The 27,829-nt window shown below is 45.1% G+C and overlaps 1 protein-coding gene across 1 annotated transcript in view; it reads left to right on the forward strand.

Annotated features, from left to right (window-relative positions):
• Window positions 1–27,829, forward strand: part of lama5 (laminin, alpha 5) — a 319,972-nt gene that overhangs the window by 260,915 nt on the left and 31,228 nt on the right. The window contains exons 52-66 of the mRNA XM_086005633.1: window positions 2,534–2,701; window positions 4,681–4,877; window positions 5,255–5,371; window positions 7,030–7,184; window positions 8,282–8,423; window positions 9,588–9,690; window positions 9,777–9,893; window positions 12,370–12,555; window positions 14,898–15,037; window positions 17,911–18,093; window positions 18,177–18,313; window positions 18,926–19,079; window positions 22,446–22,579; window positions 23,424–23,583; window positions 27,390–27,518. Of these exons, the coding sequence (XP_085861759.1) occupies window positions 2,534–2,701; window positions 4,681–4,877; window positions 5,255–5,371; window positions 7,030–7,184; window positions 8,282–8,423; window positions 9,588–9,690; window positions 9,777–9,893; window positions 12,370–12,555; window positions 14,898–15,037; window positions 17,911–18,093; window positions 18,177–18,313; window positions 18,926–19,079; window positions 22,446–22,579; window positions 23,424–23,583; window positions 27,390–27,518 (2,222 nt within the window). The remainder of the gene's footprint in view (window positions 1–2,533; window positions 2,702–4,680; window positions 4,878–5,254; window positions 5,372–7,029; window positions 7,185–8,281; window positions 8,424–9,587; window positions 9,691–9,776; window positions 9,894–12,369; window positions 12,556–14,897; window positions 15,038–17,910; window positions 18,094–18,176; window positions 18,314–18,925; window positions 19,080–22,445; window positions 22,580–23,423; window positions 23,584–27,389; window positions 27,519–27,829) is intronic.

The following is a 27,829-nucleotide window of genomic DNA, read 5'->3' on the forward strand; positions in this document are numbered from 1 at the left end:
GGCATTTGCAGTGCTTGCGGCACTTGCTAAACAGAAAGACTGCTCTTCCGTCCCCCCTCCTACCTGCTTACTATTTTCCTATAAAGTGCCGCTGCTCGCTCCTGATCTGATCGTTCAAGTGATTCGGGCAACATCAGCCTTCAGTAATATTAAGTTGGTTTCAGAGCACTCGGACATAGCTCTACTTCCCTTCATGTTTTGAGAGCACGAGGGAGAAGCTGTGGTTTGTGATTACTATCAGAAGGGAGGTCCTAACCTGGGTCAAGAAAAAAAAATTCTCCCAATGTGCTTCTGGGGCTTCTTGCTGGAGATATACCTGAGTTCAAAGCTTACTAACCAGCTTCCAATTCCTGGTACCCCAGATGTGGGCAAATTCACAAATAAACCTTGCAGAGTTCCCCTCCTGACATTCTTCCATCCTGTTATTTTTATTCTCATTAATTTAAATCCTAGTCTTTAAACACACTGGTAAATTCAACGATCCTGCACTTCCAGTGGGGAGACATGCTGAAAGGGAGCGTGGATCAGAAACTGGACACCACAGTGTTGTAGCCCTGTCAGAGGTTGTGGGATCAAGCCTCCAGTCAGAGGTGCTGTCTTTCAGATGAGCCAGTAAACCAAGGCCATGATTGCCTGCTCAGACAGACTTAAAAGATCCCATGGCACTATTCAAAGAAGAGCAAGGGAGTTCTGCTGGCCAACAGTTATGCCTCAGCCAACACCACATTCATCTCATTGTTGTGTGTGTGTATATATTGGCTGCCGTGTTTGCCTTCAAACCAACTGACTACACTTCGGAAATAAAGACTGCTTTTGGACGTCCTGAGGATGTGAAGGACACTATAAAAATGAAAGTCCCTACTTTAGTGTCAGCCAGTGGCTCAGTGGGTAGCACTCTCGCCTCTGAGTCAGAAGGTTGTGGGTTCAAGTCCCACTCCAGAGACGTGAGCACAAAAATCTAGGCTGACGCCCCAGTGCAGCACTGAAGGAGTGCTACACTGTCGGCGGTGCCGTCTTACGGATGAGATGTTAAAACCAAGGCGCGCTCTCAGGTGGACGTAAAAGACCCCATGGCACTATTTCGAAGAAAAGCAGGGGAGATCTCTTGGCTAATATTTATCCCTCAATCAACAAAACAAAAAAAAAAGATTATCTGTTCATTATCACATTGCTGTTTGTGGGCGCTTGCTGTACGCAATTTGCTGCCACGTTTCCTACATTGCAACAGTAACTGCAGTTCAAAATTTCTTCATTGGCTGTAAAGCGCTTTGAGACGTCCGGTGGCCATGAAAGGCGCTATAGAAATGCAAGTCTTTCTTTTCCAGCTACTGACCGACCTGGGGGAAGAATTCCTCTGGTAGCTGCATTTAGCTGATAGCTTCACACATGTTTGTGAAGATTTCTTGCATTCAGTATATGTTGTAACATTTCTATATCATTTTCACAATTTCACTAGAGATTCATCAAACTTATTTACGATGGGCCGTATATTTGATGCCTACGGGTGTGTACGCGCTGTGTACCCACCCGTAGGGACATCGGAAATGCCGGTTTCAGGCATGCGAAGCACATGTGCTGAAAACCGGTATTTCCGATCTGTCAAGAATGGTCTTGACAGATCCTCCGGCTGCCCTGGAGAAGGGCCTCTGCGGGCAGAGAGTTCCGCTTTCTGGAGACCCGCCACCCGCAGAAAACCCTTAGAAATCTTACGCCTGGTAAAAGCAGGTGTAAGGCCAGCTTTTACCAGCATAAGAGTTGAAAAAAAGGTTAAAAAAAATTTTTTTCACTCATTTATCATTTAAAAATACTTTTTAAAAAAAAAAGGTGTTTATTTTTAGCCCTGTAAAAAAACTTTAATTATTTTTTTCAAAAGATTACATTTTTGTTTAAAATATTAAATTTATTGTAATTTCAACGCATTTTAAAAATGTGATTTAAAAAAAAAATTATTTCATGTTTTACTATGTTTTTGGGGTGATCTCCATTCATATATTTGACAGGTCTACCTGTCAAGTGTATGAAGGGAGATTCCCTTCTTTGATTGGCTCCCCATGGCCCACGTGATCCCAGGGACGCTGCGAACCGCATGCTCCTCTGGGATACGTGGGCCCTGCGCATTTCCAGTTGGAGAGGCCCAGGAGTGGAAGTGTCTGGACCTCGGGAGCCCTCGGGTAAGTCCGTAGATTTTTTCCAGATCGGAGGCCTCCGCACACAGGAAGCCTCCGATCGGAAAATAGTGCCCAACATCGTTACACATAGTGACTAAAGGAACTCTTAGCTCCCTGCTACACACTTCCATAATTTTCTGATTTTCTTTCTTAAAACGGTCTCTTTGTTGGCTGCCTTGACTGATCTGTCATGCGTGACCGTCTGTAATCACGCTCGGACTCTTGCTTCTACAGAGACTTTCGCCTTGTGGTGCCTCTTCCAGGCTGGTTGGTGTTGGAATCCTCGTGACTCCTCCAACCTGTTTAATTTGGGGGGGTGAAAAAAAGGTCCTGAATTCCCCTTTTTGAAATGTTTTTTTATTCAGATCTGATTGACCAGATGAACAAGACGCAGTTGGACACCAGCGTGCCGTCTACTGAAGAATTTGTGGAGAAACTTGCTGAGGTTGAGAAGTTATTAAAAGAAATGAGAGGCCGAGATTTCAGCAGTCAGCACGATGTGGCTGAGAAAGAGGAAGATGAAGCGAAGAAACGTGAGTACATCAGACGTATATTATGAAATTCCGATTAGTGAAGTTCACACACGAATATTTAATGTGTTCGTACTACATTCCTAAGCATGCCAATTTTATGCCGGTGTTTACCCGTTACTTTTAGTTTATTAACGTCTGTGTAAAATATCACACACAGGAATGTAGCCTGAACGCATTAATTGTTTGTACAGGAACGCTGCCGATTGGAATTTCTACCCTATAGATCATTACAGTCACATGCCCAGATAACCCTGGTCTGTTCTCAGTCAGTGGATGCTCCATTATTATACGAAGCGCCAATCAGACCCCTAAAATGGGAAAGTCGGGGGTAAGCTGCACATGATTTGATGGTAAAAGGAGGGAAGTGCCAAATCAAAATGGAGGATGAAGGCAACACTTTGGACATTATTGAAATTCTTTGTCGTGTCATATTCCTCAGCAAATAATAGCAAATTTTGCCATATCTTGGAATAGTGTTGCTCACTGACATTTTGCTGCAGTCTGCAGACCTGAGTAATGACTTCCTTGAGCACACTGCCCTATGGAATGATAGGATGCCTGTCTGTGCCCATGATCGTTATATGATCAACTCTTGATTTCAATCACGCCACTATGGTCAGGTGCTAAGTTTACTTCTCCCACAGTAAAAGGAAGAGCTGTCCCTGCTTCCTTACAGCTTTCCTTTGCATTCTCTTACTGGAAGGGCAGGAGATGGGGAATTAATGGCACTGAATTACAGTTCTTTCAAAATCCCAAGCTAGGAACAGGGAGCATGGAGCAGTAATTCTGTCAAGGACCACATGAGGAAGGGAAGTGAATTGGGCCATATTATCTGTACCTGTACTTTCAAACTCCAGAGCACTATACCAGTGGACGCACGCATGCACGCACACACACTCCATCTTAACCCTAGTTCATTCTAAGCATATAAGAAATATAATCCTAGGGGGAGAAATTCGTTAGCGCCGGGCGCAAAGTTTAGCGCCTGGCGCTAATTATCGCCTCCGACTGCTAACTTGGCTTCTATCGCCCCTGGAGGTGATTGGAGTGCTAAATCAGGCGCTACACACCTCTCTTAAGGCGCTAACGCCGAGGAATGAGGCGCTACCTCAGAGCGCTGGCAAAGCTCATGTGATGTCAGTCAGCAATGGAACACAGACACACTGGCGCCGGCCAGTTCTTAAAAGGGAGGGTCGATCTTGCTCTCCATCCACACCATGCTCATTGCAGCCTTGAATCTCGGCCTGGAGAGACCTGTACATCAAATCTGCTGGAAAGAACAATGGAGAGGCCCAGGGAAAGAGCTCAGAGTGCAGCCCCCATAGTCTCTTCTAAATCGATGCAAGTAAGGTCAAATCAAAATGAACCTACAAAGTGCTGCTCAGTACCCAAAACTCCTTCACACAGCGTTGAATCTCTCCAGAAGTCTGTCTCTCTCTCAGAATGTGTAGTTCAAAAATGTCATCGACAAAAAAAGGCAGGAAGCGGTCGCCTTTAAATAGCGCTCCTGCAGTCCCTTCCCAACTGCAAAATGTTCCCCTCAACCTGTCGTTGCTAGTGGCAGGCGGAAACGCAGGGGGTGCCACTCAATATCCAGTCCGGGGCGCTACACGCTCAACTGACGTCACAATCCGCGGGCGCAGGAGATCGTGGCAGTAGTGTTTAGCGGCGCTGCAAAATGTCTGGTCAATTTCGCGAGCAGCGCAAACATCGCCACACCCGGGCGCTAGTTCCTTTGTGCCCCATTAGCGCCCTCTTAGGGCGCCAACAGGAGGCACAAAGCAACTGAATTTTCCCTCCCCCCAAGAGTCTCCCAAATTGTCAAACTGTATACCAGCACGAGTCACCTTTCAAGATAGTGAGGAGAAACGTTTTTGGAAAAAAATGGAGTTGGGTCCATAATAAGAGTAGATTGTAATTGATCTGTGGAAGTAATGGGCCTGATTAGTTTTTAAACCTCTTTCTACTTGCTCTTTTAGTACTTGAACATGTCAAAGAGCAGCTGGAGAAACCGTTACAAGATATTAAGGATTTTGTTGACACCATCAGCGATAAGCTGGTGAAGCATAATTCTGAAATGATGGACCTTAGGGATGCCCTTAATGAAGCAGTTAATAAAACTGGGCAAGCTAATGAAAAGAACAAAATCAACGAGCTTTTACTGGCAGAGAGCAAGGTAAGATTTTATGCATTCATTTATGCATTATTCTCCAACAGATTTTTAGGCTCATTTGGCCTAGTTGCACTTTGAGAGGGATTAATTGCTAAATGCTCCACATTTTCCAGTAAATGGCACATTTTATTTCTTTGACCTGTGTATTAAGAGCTAGAATTTCTTTCATTATCAACCAGTAACAGCCCTTGTAAGGCATACAAAGTATTTTCTAACAGGGGAGTGTCAGAGATGGTTCCTCCAATGTAATATTAGGATTTTAAGTCATGATATAACCCACGTGCGTTGTAGTGGAGGGCGACTGCATTCTGTTTACTACTTCTAAAGAATGCTGCTTTGATTAGCAACTGGAATCCATTTTGTACTTCAATTTACCGTAGCAACAAGTTGAAGAATTGGAGAACAAGCACAAGCGAGTAATGGAAGTGTTGAAGATGGCAGGCGATGCCTTGGTACAGGTTTCAGACCTCCTCCGGATGTTGGACAATGCAAAGGAGGTAAGTGAGACTGAACTTGCAATAATTACGAGTCCAGAGTTCATTTTAGATGACTCAATCATGGTTGGTCTGCGGCACCAGAGAACTAAGATGTGCACCATGCAAGCAGAATGCGCCTCAATTTCCTGCATTGCATACCAGATTGATTTGTTTTTATTTTATCACGCATTATTTAGTCAACCTTATCATCCACTAATTTTCTTCCCTTTTTGAAATGTTGAGATACAGCTACAGGAAACTCTTTTTTATCCGGCACCGACAGGACCAGCGTGGTGCCGGTTTATCAAAAAGTCCGGATTACAGAGAGGTATAGTTTAAAAGGTACGAGAGCCCCGTACACAGCAACAAATCAAGGCTTCCCTGTTGCTTAGCAACATGTGCAGGAACTCCAGCCACAGACCAAGCGTCCCTGTTGCTTAGCAACATGTGCAGGAACCCCGATTGCACAGCCACAGATCGAGGAACGGCCACTAATATGAAGTAAAACTTACCTGAACCTACTCCTGAATTTTGCCGGTTAACCGGGATTGCCAGTTATTTAGGTGCCGGTAAATCGAGAGTTTCATGTACGTGGCTGCTGGTGCTTTCTCGTACCTCACCCAACTAGGCAGTCATTATATATGGATGTAGACAATGAGCGGCAACAGGGTGTTCTGACCATGCAGAATATCACGGCAGATACTTGATTGTCTCATCACACATGGGTTACCGGAAAGCAATCAGGAGCAGGATCTCTGGCTGAACGTTTTCTTCGAACCTCTCTATCCTAGGGAAGCCGAAGTCAGTTGTAGTGCCACCACACACACTCCAGCTGAGATCCTGTTACCCTGCGTAAACCAGGGTCTGAACCTAGGACAGTCCTGATCTGCACTGTTCAGCTCTACGCTGTACACTGCAGTTACCAATTGAGCTAACAGCGACTCAGTTGAACTTCTGATAACTTCCAAGAGTGATTCCACAATCCTGCACTTCCAACTCACAAATCAAAGATAAGGATACAACATGGCCCCGATTCTCTGACCCACGCTCTCTGTGAGCACGACTCCCAGTGGGAGCACAGGATTGCGGAATTATCACTGCTGTCTGCAGCAAAGAAACACTTTATACCCTTAAATATTTCCATGAGGATTAGCTCAGTTTTAACTATTCGAAGTAATCCTATTCGCATTAGTCTTTATATTGCGCCTAATAATAACTCACGCTGTATTCCAAAGTGCTTCCCACCCACTGAATTACTTTCCGAAGTACAGTCACTGTTGTGTGAGTAAACGCAATAGCCAATCTGTACACAGTAAGGTCCCACAAACGGCAAATGAGTTGACTGACCAGTTAATCCGGTTTTAGTGTTGTTAGTTGAGGGAGGAATGTTGGTATCTCCGGTCCTCCCTGAATCGTGCCGTAGGATTTTTACATCCATCGGAACTATCAGCAACAGGCAGGTGCCTCGTCTGAAGGGCAACACCTCTGACAGTGCAGTACTCCGCCTAGATTACGTACTCAATTCCAGAAGTGGGGCTTGAACTCTCAACTTTCTGACTCAGAGATAAGAGGGCCATCAGCGGAGCCAAATTGGCACTATTGATTTCTTTTAGGTTGAACATTAAAATTAGGCGTGCTTTAAAAGTAATAGTATTTATTTTTGCTTTCTTGGTAACTAGGAATATGAGCGATTGGCCGCAATGTTGGATGGAGCCAGGATGCCCCTCATGGAAAAAGTGAAAAAATTCTCACCGGCAAGCGCCAAAATTCCAATTATTGAGCGTGCTGAGGAGCACGCACAGTTCCTGGATGAGCTTGCTAAGAATCTGTCCAGGTAAACCCAGTTAGAAGTAAATGGAAGTCTATATCGGTGTCTGTGTCCAGTCCATGGCTTTGGGTTAGGTCAATAAAATGCAAAGTCATTTTGCCTGCTCTGTGCAGAGGCTGTTTTCTATTCTGCCTCATCGATCTATAGGTCGATCTACTTATGAGGGTAGAACCTCAACTTGCCACCTGGGACTTAAAACTGGCATTGCAGATCAGCCGCCCATTATAGAGACTGCCCGATTTTCAATTTGGGCAATCCGCAACGCCTGTTCTGCACCCGGGCGGTATGTTGTAAAGCTACGCCATGGTTTCCCAAATACCAGTCTGTACTGATCCCAGAAGATTCCATCTTCTCAAAAGATGAAGTCCATGATGTATATTAATAAGCTCTGGGGGGGAAGGGGTGGAGATATGGCTGTTATTCCCTCTAAGCTGCGCGCGGCAATCTTGAAGGTACAGGAAACTCTTTATTATCCGGCACCAACGGGACCGGCGTGGTGCCGGTTTATCAAAAAGTCCAGATTACAGAGAGGTATAGTTAAAAGGTACGAGAGCTCCGTACACAGCAACAAATCCAGGCTTCCCTGTTGCTTAGCAACATGTGCAGGAACTCTGGCCACAGACCAAGTGTCCCTATTGCTTAGCAACAAGCGCACGAACCCCAGTTACACAGCCACAGATCCAGGAACTGCCACTAATGTGAAGTAAAACTTACCTGAACCTACTCCTGAATTTTGCCGGTTAACAGAGATTTCCGGTTATTTAGGTGCCGGTTAAAAGAGAGTTTCCTGTACCGTGCAGGCCGCTCGCAAGTGCTCAAATACTGTGCGGTATGCAGCCCCGCAAACATGTTTTAATGTACCGCGCACTGAAAAAAACTCTGTAGTTTACATCATCGGTACCTGTATGCTTGAATGAACGAAAATGCTTGTGTATTTTTCACATTTCCTAACTTAAATTTCTGTTTAACGACGGTTTGTTTTTGGAACACCGAAACCCACACACTATAAATGATGCTGCCAGCGGTGTGGATTGTTCCATATTTAGAGAGCTAACAGACATCTAATAGTACCCAGATAAATCTCCTCTTGTGGTTGTTGACAGGGCGATTGAAGATACGAACCAAGATGGATTCATCCGTCGAGCAGTGGATGCTTCCAATGCATATGCCGGTATTATTGAGGCGGTGGAGAGAGCCAGGACTGCAGCAAAGGAGGCCAATGACGCAGCTATGAAGGCTTTAGAGGTGAAATGGAGGGTTTCGGATTAGGTGGAGGATTGGCATGTTCTCCTTTTTACCTGTGGGACCTGGGTTCCATTCTAGCTCAAACCAATGGGGTAAAAGTTTCCTGTATCTGGCGACTCTGAGAGCTCTAAGTTAAATACATTTGGATCATTTCATCCTAGTTTCAAGTGGGCATGAGCTTTTTATGATGAAAGAACCATAGCTCCCATTTTAACTCCCTCCACCTGGCGCAAAATGGGGTGGCTGTGGCCCAAAGATGGCGTTGGGTCATTACCCATTTATGCTGCTGCTCCGGCCGCCGCCATCTTGGGTAGGGTCCTGAGGGAGGGCGGCCGTTGCGCCCGCCTGTTGCAGGCGGAAGGCCACTTATAATATGCAAATCAGGGCTCTATGACATACATAGGACTCCAATTGTAATCTCGGGGTACAAATGGGCGGACATGCACCGTGCGCACTCCGCACCTTTTATAGCAGGCGGTGAGCGGCCTATCCAGCGATTTTTAAAGGAACCACTGGAGGCTGCACCCAAACCGGCCCAGGAACTGTTCAAATAACACTCCGTGCTGCTGTTGGCCGGTGCAAATCCCCCTCCCCAGCATTACCTCAGTGTGGGAGTCTCACCTAATGTGCGAGGCTCTAATTACACCCTCCCCCTCCTCCACCACCACCAGTTGGTTGTGATGGCAACATGACAAGTTTACAGTGGCCATTCCTATTATAAATGTAGCCGTGGCAATTTATAATGGAAATATAAAAATAAGGACAGCATCATTGACTTTAAAACCGGGATTAAATAACCTCTTGTCACCCTGGTCCAAATATCTCCACTTCACCTGAAGATGACCTATCATTTTGACTACCCAAGTGAAAGGCCACGGACAATCGATTAACAGAATATATAAAAATGCTGCATATAGCACGCACTACCTGCAAGTGCCGCGTTGAGTTTCTGTAATATTTTCCCATCACACTTTTTGTTGACAATTCAACTGTTATAGAACAGCACGTCCTCCAATGCACAGTGAGCAACGCCATGGGAGATCTGCCAGTGCTTCCAACATGCACAACTGTATTTTCCACTGTGTTCTCCCCTTACTGTTTCTGACAGACGGCGAAGGGTTAACCGTTTCCATTTAAATATATTTTTGCAAACTTGTATTTCAGCAAGTCATGGATGAAGATCTGTCTAGTCAAGCTGCTGATTTGAAGGCATCCGCCACCCTGCTTGGGAAAGAGGTTAAAAATGCTCAGAAGAAATCCGAAGATGGTAGGTGATGATTCGGTCCTCTGGTCTGGTGGAAGCTCTTTGATGCTGAAGTGCGCAATCAAAATGTCTTTGTTATCTTGTGACAGAACTGAAGCCGGCGCTGAAAGAGTCAAAGAAACGACTGAATGATGCGAAAGCCAAGAAGAACCAACTCCTCAGTCAGCTGATGTCTGTTCAGAATATGCTGAAAGGCATTAATAGAGGTTTGTCATTATTCAGATGCGGGTTTTTGTCAGAGGCGAATGCAATAATTAAAGAACACCAGCCTTGTAGTTGTAACTATTTAACCATTTCCTCTACACCTCCCTTGAATGCACTGTTTCTGACTGGCATTAGAATAACAGATTCACACTTGAAAGAAACAATGGGCTGGATTTTTCCAATCGGAGGCTTCCTAGAGGCGGTTGCCTCCACTCGGAAAAAAATCTACGCACTTACCTACTGGTTCCGTAGGTCCCGAGACTTCTGATCCTGGGCCTCACCGGGTCCGCGCGCACAGAGGCCCGGGTATCCCAGGGGCGCAGGCGGTTCACAAGCGTCCCTGGGATCATGTGGGCCAAGGGGAACCAATCAAAGAAGGGAATCCCCCTTCACACTTTTGACAGGTCTCTCCGCACGGATCTGTCAAAAATATGAATGGGGATCACTTAAAAAAGTTAAACATTAAATAATTTTTTTTTAAATCACATATTTAAAATTAGTTCAAATTACATTAAATTAAATATTTTAAACAAAATTATTTTTTGAAAAAATAATTAAAGTTTTTTACAGGGCTAAAAATAAACTTACCTTTTTTTTTAAAGTATTTTTTTAAATTATAAATGAGTGGGGGAAAAAAAATATTTTTTTACTTTGTTCAACTCTTATACTGGTAAAAGCAGGCCTTACGCAGGCTTTTACCAGGCCTAAGATTTTTTCAAGGTTTTCAGCGGGTGGAGGTTGTGCAGAAAGTGGAACTCTTCCCCCCGCGGAGACCCTTCTCCAGGGCAGGTGGAGGATCTGTCAAGTGGATTCTTGACAGATCGGAAGTGCTGGGTTTTAGCTCATGCGCTTCGCATGCCTGAAACCGGCACTTGCGAGGCTCCTGCGGGCGCGTACACACCTCGTACACACCCGTGGGGGGGTCGGAATATCCAGCCCAATAACGTTGAGCAACCAATAGCCCTGAATTTCTGATCGGAGTATGCCTCCGATCGGAAAAGAATCTACGAACTTACCTGCTGGCTCCGTAGGTCCCGAGGCTTCCGATCCTGGGCCTCTCCTCTTCGAAAGGCGCAGAGGCCCAGGTATCCCAGGGGCGCAGGCGGTCCGCAAACACCCCTGAGATCACGTGGGCCATGGGGAACTAATGGAAGAAGGGAATCCCCCTTCATACTTTTGACAGTTCCGTATGCACAGAACTGTCAAATGTATGGCTGGGGATGTCTGCAAAAATGCACCAACACACTGAAATAAATAAAGAAAAAACATTCCATATATAAAATTAATTAAAATGCCATTTAATTAAATATTTTAACAAAAATTAAATTTTTTGAAAAATAAATTTAAATGTTTTAAAGGGGCTAAAGAAAAACCTTGCCTTATTGCACAGGTTTTTTAATGTTTAAATGATTGGAAAAAAATATTTTAATGTTATTTTAAACTCTTATGCTGTTAAAAGCAGGCCTTTTACCAGGTGTAAGAATTTGGCAGTCGTTCAGCGGGCGGAAGTTGTGCAGAAAGAGCAACTCTCCGCCCGCAGAGGCACTTTCCCCGGGCAGGTGGATGACCTGCCAAGAGAATTCTTGACAGATCACAAGTGCCGGGTTGCTTCGCATGCCTGAAACTGGAACTTGCGCGGCCCCTAAGGACGCATACGCACCCGTGGGGTTGGGAAAATCCGGCCCATTAAGTTGCTCTTTTAACTTGGATTCCAGGAGCCTTGACAACAAGGAGCCAACTCCCAATTTATGCTGTTAAATCTGGGTACCGCAGACTTGTAGAACTAATTGTACCTGGAATCTTAAATAGAAGACCTACATAAAAGATCCTTTAGTTGTTTACACTGCTACACTCTAGTAATTAAGGAGTCTCAAAATGTCCCCTTCTATAGATCAACCTTTATCCAATTAGCAAAGATATTTGGATACCTAATACTCAATCTATGGTAGCATAACGAGATCAGTTTTCTGCGTTCTTCCAATTCTGGCCTCTTGCCTGTTCCTGATTTTAACTGCTCTACCATTGGAGGCAGTGCTTTCAGCTGCCAAGGCCCTAAGCTCTGCAATTCCCTCCCTAAACCTCTCCGCCTCTCTACCTCTCTTTCCTCCTGTAAGAAGCTCCTTAAAACCTACCTCACCTGCCCTAATATCTCCTTATGTGGCTCGGTGTCAAATGTTTGATAACGCTCCTGTGAAGCGCCTTGGGGCGTTTTACTACATTAAAGGCGCTTTATAAATACAAGTTGTTGTTATTAAGTCTCAAATTTGCAATTGATTCCACATTTAGGATGCTTCAGTGTCAAAACTACATCAGACTTTAGTGAGTAGCAACAGCCTCAACAGATGGAGTTATGAATGGAGTGGGGAGTGCTGAGTGAATTTGACCCAAGGCCCCCTTTGTTTGCTTTTAGAGGTACCTTGCTGTTCGATCTGTGATCTTGTACATGCCGTCTCAGTGTGAGCTCTGTTTTTCTTGCAGGCGATATAGCTGATAGTATTGCGAGTGCAAAGCACGTAGCTGCTGCTGCCAATGGCACAGCTGTGAATGTGCAGAACACCCTGGTGTCTATGAAAAGGAACCTAGACCAATGGCAAGAGAAATACGGGGGGGTACCTTCCGACAGTGAGCATTTTAACAAAACTCTCCAAGAAGCAAATAAGTCTGGTAAGTGGCAACCATTTTTTCTCCTGCTGCAGTAGCGAGAAGTAAAGGATAATTCCTGGTGCAAGGACTGGGCAGTATCGTCCTATTGCAGAGCTTGAAGTGGCACCGCTAGGAAACCAATTCTCTTAAGTGTTTTATTCTAATTCTGGGTCCCTGCCTATTATTTGCTCTGCTTCTCGGGTAACCCAGGAAATCCCAGGGCAACATTTTTTTCTCCCTGACCTTTGAACCTGAGGACTAGGCATTCTCGGAGAGGAAAGGTCAGGAACATCAGCCCTAATAACAGTGTTAAAAGCGATCCTGAATCCCAGGCAGAGGATTACTTGTGACTAATTAACCAGCAAAGGATGGCCAAAAAATTGATAGAAAGGGAAAAAATAGAATATGAGAGAAAACTAGCAAGAACTATAAAAACAGATTGCAAGAGCTTCTACAAGTATGTAAAAAGGAAAAGAGTAGCAAAAGTAAACATTGGTCCCTTAGAGGCTGAGACAGGAGAAATTATTATGGGGAATAAGGAAATGGCAGAAACGTTAAACAAATATTGTGTATCTGTCTTCACAGTAGAAGACACAAAAAGCATACCAAAAATGGTGGGGAACCAAGGGCCTAATGAGGGTGAGGAACTTAACGTAATTAATATAAGTGGAGAAAAGTTACTAGAGAAACTAATGGGACTAAAAGCTGACAAATCCCCTGGACCTGATGGCCTACCTCCTAGGATTCTAAAAGAGGTGGCTGAAGAGATAGTGGATACATTGGTTTTGATCTTCCAAAATTCCCTAGATTCTATAACGGTCCCAGCGGATTGGAAGGTAGCAAATGTAACACCGCTATTCAAGAAAGGAGGGAGAGAGAAAACAGGGACCTACAGGCCAGTTAGCCTGACATCAGTCGTCAGGAAAATACTGGAATCCATTGTTAAGGAAGTGGTATCAAGTCACTTAGAAAATCATAACATGGTTAGGCAGAGTCAACATGGTTTTATGAAAGGGAAATCGTGTTTGACAAATTTATTAGAGTTTTTTGAGGCTGTAACTAGCAGGGTAGATAAAGGGGAACCAGTGGATATAGTATATTTGGATTTCCAAAAGGCATTCGATAAGGTGCCACATAAAAGGTTATTACACAAGATTAGGGCTCATGCGGTTGGAGGTAATATAGTGGCATGGATAGAGGATTGGTTAACAGGCAGAAAACAGAGAGTAGGGATAAACAGATCTTTATCAGGTTGGCAGGTTGTAACTAGTGGGGTGCCGCAAGGATCAGTGTTGGGGCCTCAGTTACTTACAATCTATATTAATGACCGAGATGAAGGGACCAAGTGTAATGTATCCAAGTTTGCTGATGATACAAAGCTAGGTGGGACAGTAAGCTGTGAGGAGAACACAAAGAGTCTGCAAAGGGATATAGATAGACTGAGTGAGTGGGCAGTAAGGCGGCAGATGGAGTATAATGTAGGGAAATGTGAGGTTATTCACTTTGGTAGGAAGAATAGAAAAACAATATTTTTTAAATGGTGAGAAACTTTCAAATGTTGGTGTTGAGAGAGATTTGGGTGTCCTCATGCAAGAAACACAGAAAGCTAGCATGCAGGTACAGTAAGCAATAAGGAAGGCAAATGGCATATTGGCCTTTATTGCAAGGGGGTTGGAGTATAAGAGTAAGGAAGTCTTGCTACAATTGTACAGGGCCTTGGTGAGACCACACCTGGAGTACTGTGCACAGTTCTGGTCTCCTTATCTAAGGAAGGATATACTTGCCTTGGAGGCGGTGCAATGAAGGTTCACTAGATTGATTCCTGGGATGAGAGGGCTGTCCTATGATGAGAGATTGTGTAGAATGGGCCGATACTCTCTGGAATTTAGAAGAATGAGAGGTAATCTCATTGAAACATACAAGATTCTGAAGGGGATTGACAGGGTAGATGCTGAGAGGTTGTTTCCCCTGGCTGGAGAGTCTAGAACTAGGGGGCATAGTCTCAGGATAAGGGGTCGGCCATTTAAGACCGAGATGAGGAATTTCTTCACTCGGAGGGTTGTGAATCTTTGGAATTCTCTGCCCCAGAGGGCTGTGAATGCTGAGTCTTTGAGTATATTCAAGGCTGAGATCGATAGATTTTTGGACTCTAGGGGAATCAAGGGATATGGAGATCGGGCAGGAAAGTGGAGTTGGGGTCGCTGATCAGCCGTGATCTTATTGAATGGCGGAGCAGGCTCGAGGGGCCGTATGGCCTACACCTGCTCCTATTTCTTTTATTCTTAACCACTCACGGTTTATTTTAAAATGGGGTTGATTTTTTGATTCAAAAGCTTTTGTTTTTGCTTGTATCACTGCAACAGTGGCGGCTCTGAATGAAACCATCCCGCTACTCCTGGATAAACTAAACAAGCTGGAAGTCAGGAACCAGACTTCAAATATTTCTGCCAGTATTGATCGCATTCGCGAGCTAATCTCACAGGCCAGAAATGCTGCTAATAAGGTAAGCGTTTATCTGGGTTTTTTTTAACTGTAGCAGTTGCTCTCTCGTGTCATGGTTTCCTTGTTGTGTTTCAACAATGCACAATATTTTTGTCTCTAATCACTTGTTTGTAACATTCTGGAACACATAACAAAATGGTCAAACTGTTTTGGATTACGGGTTAGAATTTCTGTAAAGGCTGAAATTCTTGAATGTGCATTTTAGGTTGAGTCATGGCCATTACGTAATAGTATACAGTACAAAAATGATATATGCATATTAGAAAGTACTGTGATACACTGATATTCATTTACCATATTGAACTTGTATAGACAACGCATAGTTGAACAGGTGATTTGTTGCAGCGTAACATCCTGTAATAAAACCCTGCGCACTTCTACACTGACCGAATGCGGAGCCCAAATGCTGTAATTTTGCATTAAAACAGCCCGGAGGTGTTGCAAAGACTGGTTTCACTTCCCGCAATAAATCACTTTGCCCTTTGCATAGCTCAGCTCGAAAAATTTGTCATGCCATTAAGCATTCCTCTGGATGCCTTTGTACTGCCCCATTCTCCAGTTACTTATACAGAACATTGTACACCATGTTTTCAATAGTACAGTAAGAGCAGTTGGAAAATGCAGGTAATTTCATAGGAGCCCCAACCAGTCCATGCCGGTGTTTATGCTCCACTCGAGCCTCCTCCCGTCTTTCCTCATCTAACTCTATCAGCGTAACCCTCTATTCCCTTCTCCCTCATATGCTTATCTAGCCTCCCCTTAAATGCATCTATACTATTCGCTTCAACCACTCCCTGTGGTAGCGAGTTCCACATTCTCACCCCTCTCTGGGTAAAGAAGTTTCTTCTGAATTCCCTTTTGGATTTCTTGGTGACTATCTTATATTGATGGCCTCTAGTCATGCTCTTCCCCACAAGTGGAAACATTCTCCCTCTATCCAATCTATCAGAACCTCTCATAATTTTAAAGACCTCTATTAGGTCACCCCTCAGTCTTTTTTCAAGCGTAAAGAGACCCAGCCTGTTCCTCCTTTCCGGATATGTATACCCTCGCATTTCTGGTATCATCCTTGTAAATCTTCTCTGTACTCTCTCCAGTGCCTCTATATCCTTTGTATAATATGGCGACCAGAACTGCACGCAGTACAGTGTGGTCTAACCAAGGTTCGATACTGGTTTAGTAGGTCACCAAGGTTTGAAGTTGAATTTTAATTTTGCAGCTCATAAGGAGCACACCAAGCTTGAATCTTCTAGCTGTCCTGCAGTGACACAATCTGTTAGCAGCAGTAAACTATATCACACAGGGTTGTCCGATGAAATAAATATTTAAAAAAAAAAAATAAATGTATGAATAATATGGGTGCTTATAAACCCAGGAAAATGATGCTAAGGTACCAGGATTACAGATGTAACCAAACAGGGTGGCTTTGGTCCTGCCACTATTAGACTGGTATATAGTGACTGCTGCTGGGAAGCAAAGACATTGCCTCATCCACAGAATCATAGAATGGTTACAGCACAGAACAAGACCATTCGGCCCATCGAGCCCATGTCGGCTCTCTGCAAGAGCACCTCAGTTAGTCCCAGTCCCCCGCCCTTTCCCCGTAGCCCTGCAATTTTTTTCTTTCAGGTACTTATTCAACTCCCTTTTGAAAGCCGTGATTGAGTCTGCCTCCACCACCCTTTCAGGCAGTGTATTCCAGATCCTAACCACTCGCTGTGTAAAAAGGTTTTCCCTCATGTCGCCTTTGTTTCTTCTGCCAATCACCTGAAATCTGTCTCCTCTGGTTCTTGACCCTTCCACCAATGGGAACAGTTTCTCTCTATCTACTCTGTCCAGACCCCTCATGATTTTGAACACCTCTATCAAATCTCCTCTCAATCTTCTCTGCTCTAAGGAGAACATCCCCAGCTTCTCCAGTCTATCCACGTAACTGAAATCCCTCATCCCTGGAATCATTCTTGTAAATCTTTTCTGCACCCTCTCTAAGGCCTTCACATCCTTCCTAAAGTGCGGTGCCCAGAATTGGACACAATACTCCAGTTGAGGTCGGCCCAGTGTTTTATACTGGTTTATCATAATTTCCACACTTTTGTACTCTATACCTCTATTTATGAAGCCCAGGATCATATAAGCTTTTTTAACTGCTTTCTCAACCTGCCCTGCCACCTGCAACGATTTGTGCACATATGCTCCTAGGTTTCTCTGTTCATGCACCCCCTTTAGGATTGTACCCTTTAGTTTACATGTCCTCTCTTCATTCTTTCTACCAAAATGTATCACTTCGCACTTTGCTGCGTTAAATTTCATTTGCCACATGTCCGCCCATTCCACCAGCCTGTCTATGTCCTCTTGAAGTCTATCACTATCCTCCTCACTGTTTGATGTCAGGCAAGCAGTCAGACAGCAGAGCAACAGCCGTCGAATCGCGAGTGGTAATAGAGAGGCGAAGGTCGGCTACCGTCCCAACATGTATGGAAGCTGACCCTACACTTATGGATCGTGTCATGAGGTGGCGGCAAATAAATGAGTAATAGGACTAGGTGAAGGATGGAAGCAAAGGGCACAGCAGGGGTAGCCTTGTGGGCGCAGGAGGCGGGACATTGCAGGAGATGCGGCGGTTACATTGGGAAGGAATGGAACCGTGTGAGGGCAATGCCATGGAAAGGGACTACAAAGAAGAATTGGCAGAGGAGGATCCAGGATTTTGTGAGCTTTTGGGGTGGTGACATTGACACCACAGCATGCTTTTCACAGTATTGCCCAACATACTGGATTCCTTTAAGTGTATAACACATTGTGGAAAATGAAGAGGAAAGGGGTACACGCACAGACCGCCATTATTGTAATCTTCCAACCAATTCTCCTCCTTAGGTAAAAGTGCCAATGAAATTCAATGGCACTTCAGGTGTGCAGGTGAGGTCACCCAGCAACCCAGATGACTTAAAGGCGTACACCTCTCTCTCATTCTATATTCAAAGGGAAAAAGGGAATCGGAAGAGAAGACAAGCTGCCGATTCCTCCAATCAGTTTGTCCTGTACCTCGGCGGGCAGAATGTAAGAATGAAAACCTTCTGTTTTTTCCCCCACTGTTTTGACGATTGTATTTGAAAGTTTTAACAAGCCTTCTTTCTTTGCAGCCCTATGGGGATTACATGGGTGTTGCTATGAAAAATAACAAGCTGGTGTGGGTTTACAAACTGGGCAGTGAGGAGGCCACTCTTCAAACCGATACTGAAATCAGCAGCGATAGATTTGACACGGTCAAACTAGAAAGGTACAGCACCTGTTTCTCTGCCTTCTTCATCACAAAAAATAAGCCTGGAAATCACTGTTGGCAATATCAGCGGAGGAACAATTAATGTGTTCATATAATTCTCCTAATTTAGTGAAGGGCTTTAAAAAAAAAAAAGGTCCAGTGCCTGTGTTAAAATTGCGGCCAGAGGAATGGGAATGTTCCCGTTAAGCTGCACGGCCGCGTGGCGCTCTGGAGGTCCCGCGCAGGCCGCTCGCAGACTTTTCAAGGTAAATAACCGCGCATGCGCGACACATTGAATGGGCCGCGCAGCCAGTTAAAGGGCCCACGCACCCAAAGAAAATATTACAGGGAACATTGAATGTGATACAACCACGTTAAGTGTACATCTGCTGATCGCGGTGACGTTCATTTCCTGTCTGTCGTAACAAATTTATGTTCCCCCTCCCCCCCCCACTAAAGTGACGATATCATTTAAGCCATTTTTAAGATAATTCAAAATGTAAAGCCGATATAATTAATACAGAAAGGACAGGGTCCTAAATGCGATGATTCCCACACTCTGGAGGCTGGCAGAACATGCAGTCAAATCCCAAATTAAATGTCCTCTTAAACACTGTTCTCCCTCTGCAGGGTACTGCAATATGGACGAATCTCGTACAGTGTTGAAAAAGACACGGTCACTGAAACCAGGGGAGACGGGATTGCTAAAGGTGATGACACCCTGCTGAATCTGAACCCTGAAGATGTCGTGTTTTATGTTGGTGGTTACCCTTCTGATTTCACTGTAAGTACAAAGTTTTTTTTTCTTTTTCTTTTTCAAGTGGAGTATTGTACCAGACTTCATTGAGGAAGGGGCACAGAATCCCATCTTTATCAGAAAATCTCCAACACTTTGAGAAGCTGGATTTGTTTTCATTAGAGCAAAGGAGGTTGAGGGGTGATTTGATAGAGGTGTACAAGATTATGACTGGTTTGGATAGGCTAGACGGGGAAAGGCTGTTCCCACTAGTTGATGGTACAAGGACTAGGGGACACAGATTTAAGGTTTTGGGCAAGAGATACAGGGGGGATGTGAGGAAAATCTTTTTTACGCAGCGAGTGGTGAGGACCTGGAACTCGCTGCCGATGGAAGCGGAGACACTCAATGTTTTCAAGGGGAGGCTGGATAGGCACTTGAGAGAAATAAACTTGCAGGGCTACGGGGATAGAGCGGGGGAATGGGACTGACTGGATTGCTCCACAGAGAGCAGGCACGGACTCGATGGGCCCAATGGCCTCCTTCTGTGCCGTTATGACTCTATGGGCTGGATTTTGATTGAGGAGGCGTGTAGGAGGCAGGACTACAACTTTCGGGGTTGTAGTCCTGCCTCCATCGAGTTGTGGCCAACCCACGCGATTTTCACTTGACCGACCTTGTTGAGCCCGCCCAGTGGGCTCAGCAGGCCAATTAAGGGCCACCCGGCAACAGGTGATGTCACAAATTGACATTTCATCTGTCAAAAGCTTTTGACAGATGAAATATCAGCGTTTGACAGCTGTTTGAAGCTGTCAAACACTGACAATCTGTATTCTAAGTTAATTCCTTCTTCTCAGGATGATTTAGAGATCTCTCCAGAACAGAAAGCTGAATGCTGCAACTTTTGACAGCTCACGGCCATTCTGCTTTCTGTGCGGGTGAGATGAGGGACTCCCGAGACCTGAAGGAAGGAAGGCTGTAAAGGTAAGTAAATGTAAGTAAAACTTCTTTAAACAATTTACACACACCAAACACACTTACTGTTATGAATCTTATGATCCATGAAGAAAGACTCATGAAATAACACTGGACAGCCAGCTGGTGGCGCCATCCAAGGAGTATAAATACTCGGGCGTGGGCCCAGCTTGCCCAGGACATTTTGTAAACAGGAACTAGTGAAAGATAACCAGATCTCCATGTTATGAAACAAGTTGATTAAAGCCTTGCTTTATATTCGAACCAAGTGCGTAGTGAGTTTTATGACGTCATTTACCTCTGCACTCATGCACCCATTACTCACCTGAATACCGGACATCTCGAACACTCCAAGCCCTTCAGCCCGACGGCCCGCCTCGCTAACTTGACGTGGTTTGGAGCCGTCGGGAATCCTACACTTCAGCAATAAAAATAGGGATTAGGCTAAAAACTGCCTGTTAACTACCTGTTAACAGGCAGTTAATTGGCACTAATCCCCTTCCCGCCTCGGGGAGGCGGCTCCCAGCACATGTCGGGTATCCGCCTCCTTTGAAACTGGCATGGAGGCGGGTTGGGGGCGGGATGGATTCGTGCCCCCCCCCCCCCGATTCCGAGATTTTAACCCCCCACACGCCTCCAATCCCGCCTCCATGGCCCAATGAAAATGCTGCCCTGTGACTCTTGACATTCCAGCATCAAATTAGAGTTGTCCGAATGATGTGTTGCTGTGTTGTGTTGTGCCCTCTAGTGGTTGATTTAATAGATGTTAAAACTCAGCGACACAGAGATGCTCCAGTGATGGGGGCGTTTTCTTACAGACAAGAGTGTAGCAGACAAGCATTCTGAAATATTTTTCCCCTATTTTGTACTTTAATTTTTTTCTATGTTTCTCATGTTTTTAGGGGTTGATCAGTTTTTCTAATCTTCAGATACTTTTTTAATGCATTTATGTTACTTGAAGTTATTTATATTTTTAATGACTTCTTCTCGACTAGTTTATACCTCATATATTTTGCATAGATGTGAAGTGGTTTCGACTTGTCACTTAAGTCGCGATTTAGGTAAGAGGAGTGAAACCGCCACCAGGAGGCGATCTCGCACTGCTTCGGCTTCACATCTGCCACAGTATAATCACAACTACTGCCAAATGAACTTTTGATTCATAATCATTTGCCCCATTGTTGTACATCCACACCTTCCTCCCCTAGCAGTGGCGGACTCCCTCTTGGTGGCAGGGATCCCACCAGCACTTGCCAAACCTGCGACCTCTTCAACCTAGAAAGACAAGGGCAGCAAGCGCATGAGAATACCACCACCTACAAGTTCCCCTCCAAGTCACACACCATCCTGACTTGGAAGTATATCGCCGATCCTTCATTGTCGCTGGGTCAAAATCCTGGAACTCCCTCCCTACAGCACTGTGGGAGTACCATCACCACACGGACTGCAGCGCTTCAAGGCGGCGGCTCACCACCACCTTCTTGAGGGCAATTAGTGATGGACAATAAATGCTGGCCTTGCCAGCAGCGCCCACATCCCATGAACGAATAAAAAAGGAACCCACCCTGCACTGACAATAACCCCTGAGCCAGGAAAATGGCTCCGAGTAAGGGTTAGGCTGAGGCAGTTGTAGATGTCCAGCCCTAAAGCTCCTCTGGCTGGAGGTGGAAAACCAAGGCCCACCTGCGATCACCTCCCCCACTACCATCACCCAGTTTAAGGAGTACCCAGGTCCTTCTAACCTTGCATAGAAACATAGAAGATAGGAGCAGGAGTAGGCCATTCGGCCCCTCGAGCCTGCTCCGCCATTCAATGCGATCATGGCTGATCATCCAAATTCAGTACCCTGTCCCTGCCTTCTCCCCATACCCCTTGATCCCTTTAGCCTTAAGAAATATATCCAACTCCTTCTTGAATATATTTAATGAATTGGCCTCTACTGCCTTCTGTGGTAGAGAATTCCACAGGTTCACCACTCTCTTGGTGAAGAAATTCCTCCTCATTTCTGTCCTAAATGGCTTACCCCTTATCCTTAGACTGTGACCCCTGGTTCTGGACTCCCCCGCCATCAGGAACATCCTGCATCCAAATCATTGATGTAGACAGTGACCGGAAGCGGTCACAGAACAGAACCCTGAGGGATACCACTACCCACTTCCAATCTCTTTTTAACTCCCTTCTAAACAGTTTTTAATCCAATTTACTCTCCTCCTCCTAATTTCTTGCCCCTTTAATCTTCTCCAATACCGTGTGGTAACTTATCTAAGGTTTTCTGTAGAATGGACAGATTTACGAGCCTCAAAACATTTCTCAATGCATAGCATTCTCTCGCTAACGCATAATAAATGTAAAATTAGAGTACTGCAGCCCGGAAAACCCGCCTTAGGATCTACATGTCGCAACTACTCCTACTCACGAGAGCACTGCTGTCTCTTCCAGCCTCCAGAAACTCTGCACTATCCCAACTTTAAAGGGAGCATCGAACTTGGAACCCTGAATGAAGAGGTCGTCAGTCTGTACAATCTGGTTCAAACATTCGATCTAAACACCACGGCCGATGAACCCTGCAGGAGGTAAGAAGAGAAACTAAATGGCACGGCCTTGTTGATTTATAATACTAGAACTTTATAAACCACTGGTTAGGCCTCAGTTGGTGTACAGGAAACTTTGGTTTATCCGGAGGTTAACTGTCCGGAATGCTCGAGCCACCGGCAAAAATCAGGAGCCGTTTTGTTAGTTTTTTTTTCTTTTCGTTGCTTTTTTTTCACCAGTCAGGCTCTGCAAGGTCTCGCTGAAGCTGTTGCTAAGCTACAGAGACGCTTGCAAGGTACGGCCGACTGTTTAGAAGCAACAGGGTTTGTTGCCAGATACGGAGCTCAAAATCTCCGTATGTTTCAACATTAGCGCTGGTTTGTCCGGCAGTTTTGATGGGACGGCAACAGCTCAGTCTCGTCGGTGCCGGATAGCACAAAGTTTCCTGTATTGTGCACAATTCTGGGCACCACATTTCAGGAAAGATGCAAAGGCCTTAGAAAGGTTACAGAGGAGGTTTACCAGGATGTTACCAGGGGGACTTCAGTTAAGAGGAGAGGTTGTAAAAACAACAGAAAATGCTGGAAATACTCAGCAGGCAGGCAGGCAGCATCTGTAGAGAGAGTAACAGAGTTAACGTTTCAGGTCGATGACCTTTCATCAGAACTGGAGGCTGAAAGGTCTTCAACCTGAAACGTTAACTCTGTTACTCTCTCTACAGATGCTGCCTGACGTGTATAGAGTTTTGTGTCCTACCACTGATTGGCACTGACTGGTGGTATATCAAAAAGCCAACAGCATTTTATGTGCTGGATCAGTGGATCCCAAGAGTGAATATTTGAAACTCCTTCCTTTAATTAATGATTCTCTGTGCTCTCGTTACAGATACAAATCTACTCAAGGTGCAGAGAGTGACAGTTCTTACTTTGATGGTACTGGTTATGCCGAAATCAAAATGCAGGGCTCATTTTCCTCTGTCTCTCGTTTTGAACAAGAGGTTCGCATTGCTTCTTACAATGGCATCCTCCTCTTCATGCAGGAAAAGGTGGGTCTTTATGTTCTGATTTTCTATCTGGATTCAAGAGTTGTTCTGCTTTAATCCTTAAAGCCATCTCCAAACTGGCCGGTTCCTCGCTTTGCTGGTCCGCCCAGTCTTGCTTTTGCTCTCTGTCACGGACGGTTTTAACGCTTGCGAATTGAGTCGAGGTGATGGCATTCCTCGAGCCACAGTCTGCCAGCGGGGGTGCGGCGATGCCTAACCCTTGTCTGCCAGTCTGGCTCAGATCCCAGGGACTGGGCTGCCTACATAAACAGGGAGGGCGCTGTCCCTTTTACTGCGCTCCCTGAGCGTCTGCCCTGCAGGAGGCCAGGAATATTGCAGTGGTCCCTCACCACGCTGCGGACAGGAGAGGGGCTGGCCACTTTGACTCTGGGGTCGTTTTCTTTGTACCGCCCTCCCATTTCGGGATTTCAGGATGTATATCCCATGGTTAGTTAATTTAGAATATCCACCAAATAAAACCAATCCATTCACCATAGAGTGTACAACTAAGAGGCTAGTCTTTATCACACATCAGCTAACAGCAGTGATGTTTGGCTCGCACTCTGTGAACACCAGCAGCCTTTTGGTTCCACACACAATTGGCCATTCTTCATACACGAATCTAGACAGTGAATGTTGGCAGGCTATTCAACCTTGGAGAGCATTGCAGCCAAACCTCAACCTGTCATAGCCAAGCAACCACACGCATGTACTTTCTGGACAGCGATCGGGGGCATTAATACTGGCTGCATTTTCTCCTGCCGAGCCTGGAGATTTGAGGCCACATTCCTGTCCTGGCTGAGCAGCTATCTCCGCACAGACCAGGAATCGAACCGTGGATTTTCCTGATCTGTTTCCTCTTATAAACAAAAGGAAAATGTAATAAGTTTTGTTAGTGGATTCATGAGTGGTTACCGTCACATAAGAACATAAGAAATAGGAGCAGGAGTGGGCCATTCGGCCCCTTGAGCCTGCTCCGCCATTCAGTGAGATCATGGCTGATCCGATCTTGGCCTCAACTCCACTTCCCTGCCCGCTCCCCATAACCCTCGACTCCCCTGTTTTTCAAAAATCTGTCAATCTCCGCCTTGAATATATTCACTGACTCCGCCTCCACAGCTCTCCGGGGTAGAGAATTCCAAAGATTCACGACCCTCTGAGAGAAGAAATTCCTCTTCATCTCCATTTTAAATGGGAGACCCCCTTATTCTGAAACTGTGCCCCGTAGTTCTGGATTCCCCCACGAGGGGAAACATCCTCTCTGCATCTGCCTTGTCAAAGGGTTGTTAGTCCGGCGACAATAAATCTGCTTATGATTCAAGCATGAGTAGGTTTTATAATAGGGAGCTTTATTGCAGTGACTGATTTGGTCTTCCATTTATATAGTAATATAATACAACCTGGTCCCCAGGTTCCGACTACCTCCAAGAACGCTCTCTGACCCAAGAGAACAACCTAAGTCCTGGAGTGACCAGCTCCCACCCTCCAGCCCCACGTCGCTCCTGACCCTCCAACGCTCTGAAGTTAAAGGGTCCTGGTTCTATTCTTGTACTATAATACAACCTCGGCCTGTGCTTACGTAATACGTAGGTACGAAAACGTAGTTTGCATGTTGAGCTGAGGCCGCATTTTTAGGTGTTTACCCAGTTTATAATCTTGTCAGCCTTCGCCTCTGTGCTACCAGCTTTGTTTCTAGTACAATAAGTGCATTATATCTCATCTTTTACTGGGCTGAATGTGCTGAATTTGGAGCTGTCTGTTGGTCATATATAGAGAGACAAGTTTTCGATTTCCCCTTTTCCCGTATCACTGTAATAATACAAACCTCAGCGAAAGGGCTAGCTTGACTAACTAAATCATCTTAAAGCATTCGAACAAGTCTCCCTCTTGTTTTCCTAATTTTCCCCCGAAAAGTAAAGTGATATTATACTGTTGCTTTCAAAGATTATCAAAGGTTCTCTGTGTTCAGCATTCGTTTAGCTAAAACGTGGCTTTTGGGATCCACGTGAAAACAGATGGTAGTGTTTGGGGAAGCCACTAGGGGGAGCCATTATCAGCTGTGTTTATTTAAAGTACATATTGCAATGATGATCATTATGCAGCAAGTGACTATGTTAAGATATACTTTACAGCACTTTTCATAGGAAAAGGAAGGTGAGAAATTTAAAATGAAATATGTTTGAAGAGATAAATCCGTTAACAGGCAAACTCTGAAGGAGATTCCCCGCCACCCGGCTGTCAGAATCCTTTATAAAAGTCAAACCGCTAACTAGAATGATTTTGTTCAGGAAACACCCAGTTGCACCAGGTAGCATTCCACTGAGCCATCCAGACCAGGTTCGGTTCTGTGCTGAGGTAGCTGATCTTGGCCAATGTGTCGCTGAGAGATGGTTTTTTTGGGAGGAAAAACAGTAACAGCAATGGTTCCCGCTCCATCTAGCAGACATAAGAACATAAGAAATAGGAGCAAGGAGTTGGCCATTTGGCCCCCCGAGCCTGCTCCGCCATTCAATAAGATCATGGCTGATCTCCTACCTCATCTCCATTTTCCTGCACTATCCCCATATCCCTTAATATTCAAAAATCTATCGATCTCTGTCTTGAATATACTCAACGACTGAGCCTCCACAGCCCTCTGGGGTAGAGAATTCCAAAGATTCACCACCCTCTGAGTGAAGAAATTTCTCCTCATCTCAGTCCTAAATGGCCGACCCCTTATCCTGAGACTGTGACCCCTGTTTCTAGACTCCCCAGCCAGGGGAAACATCCTCCCTGCAATCTACCCTGTCAAACCCTGTTGGATGTGTGTGTGTGGATCCCAAGTGAAGACAGAATCAGCTTCTAATGGGCCCTCACATTTGAGTAGCCAACCAACACTCACTCTACAGGCTTGCGCTGTGAAGAACATCTACTTGGGTGCGATACTAGAGGGCTGCCTCTGCCCAGAGAGCTGTACCCAAGCTAAGGTGCCTCCCTCGGGAGACAAGGGGTTTGCTTAAGCAATGAGCCGTCTGATCATCCGGGGAATTAACTAAGTCAGTGTGAGGGAAATAATGCTTTGTTTATAATCAGGAGCTGAACTATCAAATGTACTCGTACCAAGTCAGGTACTTACAACATCCATGGTGACATTTGCTTGAACTATATTTTTCCTGCTCCTGATCAAGAGGGGCTGGCTGCTCTTCATCCTCCCGAAGCCATTGCCTTCTTGCCATGAAAGCTTGTGCCGCGCATGTATTCAATTTGCTTTTTGGGTTTTTTGTATCAGTAGAGCATTGCCTTTTGCATCAACACTGGCACCAACTCAAACCACCCAAACATCTCAGCCTCTCCAACGTTTCCTTCAGTTGAAAGAGCTAAAGTATAACATCAAAACCTGTCACCAGAATCATAGAAGTTTACGGCACAGAAGGAGGCCATTCGGCCCATCGTGTCTGTGCCGGCCGAATAATAGCTCATCAGTCTAATCCCACTTTCCAGCTCTTGGTCCGTAGCCCTGTAGGTTACAGCACTTCAGGTGCATATCCAAGTACTTTTTAAATGCGATGAGGGTCTCTGCCTCTACCACCCTTCCAGGCAGTGAGTTCCAGACCCCCACCACCCTCTGGGTGAAGAAAGTTCTCCTCAACTCCCCTCTAATCCTGTCATGGAGAGGTTTTATTTTGTCTGTGTTGTGCCTTTCAGTATTTTCAGTTTAACTTTAGAAACGTGCATCCAGAATGACGAGATAAATTGTAAAACCCTTTTGTAATGAATCTTGTTTTGTTTTGTTTCTGGCTACAAGTCTAAATCAAGTCGTCTTTTTATAGGAAAAATACCTCTGCTTAGCCATCGAAAATGGAAAGTTTGTGCTGTTTGTTTACTTAAACAACGAACTAAAAGTTGAATACACTAACAGTGAAAACCAAAACTCCGTCAGTGATGGATATCCCCACCAGGTAACTTTTTTTTAAAATTAAGAAATCTAGGTGAAGGGCCAAGACCCGTAGCACAGGACACCAACCGAGGCTGAAAAGTGTGGGAAGAGAAGATGAGGTGACTCGAGAAGCAGTGGTTAGATGACACCAAGCTTTGATTTAATAGGCTGTGCGAGGAAGGGCAGAATGAGTGCTGAGGCCTTGGGAAACGATGGGTTAGAGCAGTGATGAGTCTTTAGTTCAACGCGTTGTGGTTGCAGAGAGGAGGAATAACATTCAGCATAATGCATTTAGAGCTTAAAAGGAACAAGGGAGGGAGGTTCAAGGGAGAA

The sequence above is a fragment of the Somniosus microcephalus genome, chromosome 13, assembly GCF_052327205.1.
Source record: "Somniosus microcephalus isolate GS21.2 chromosome 13, FLI_Smic_1.0, whole genome shotgun sequence".
NCBI classification, from domain to species: Eukaryota; Metazoa; Chordata; class Chondrichthyes; order Squaliformes; family Somniosidae; genus Somniosus; species Somniosus microcephalus.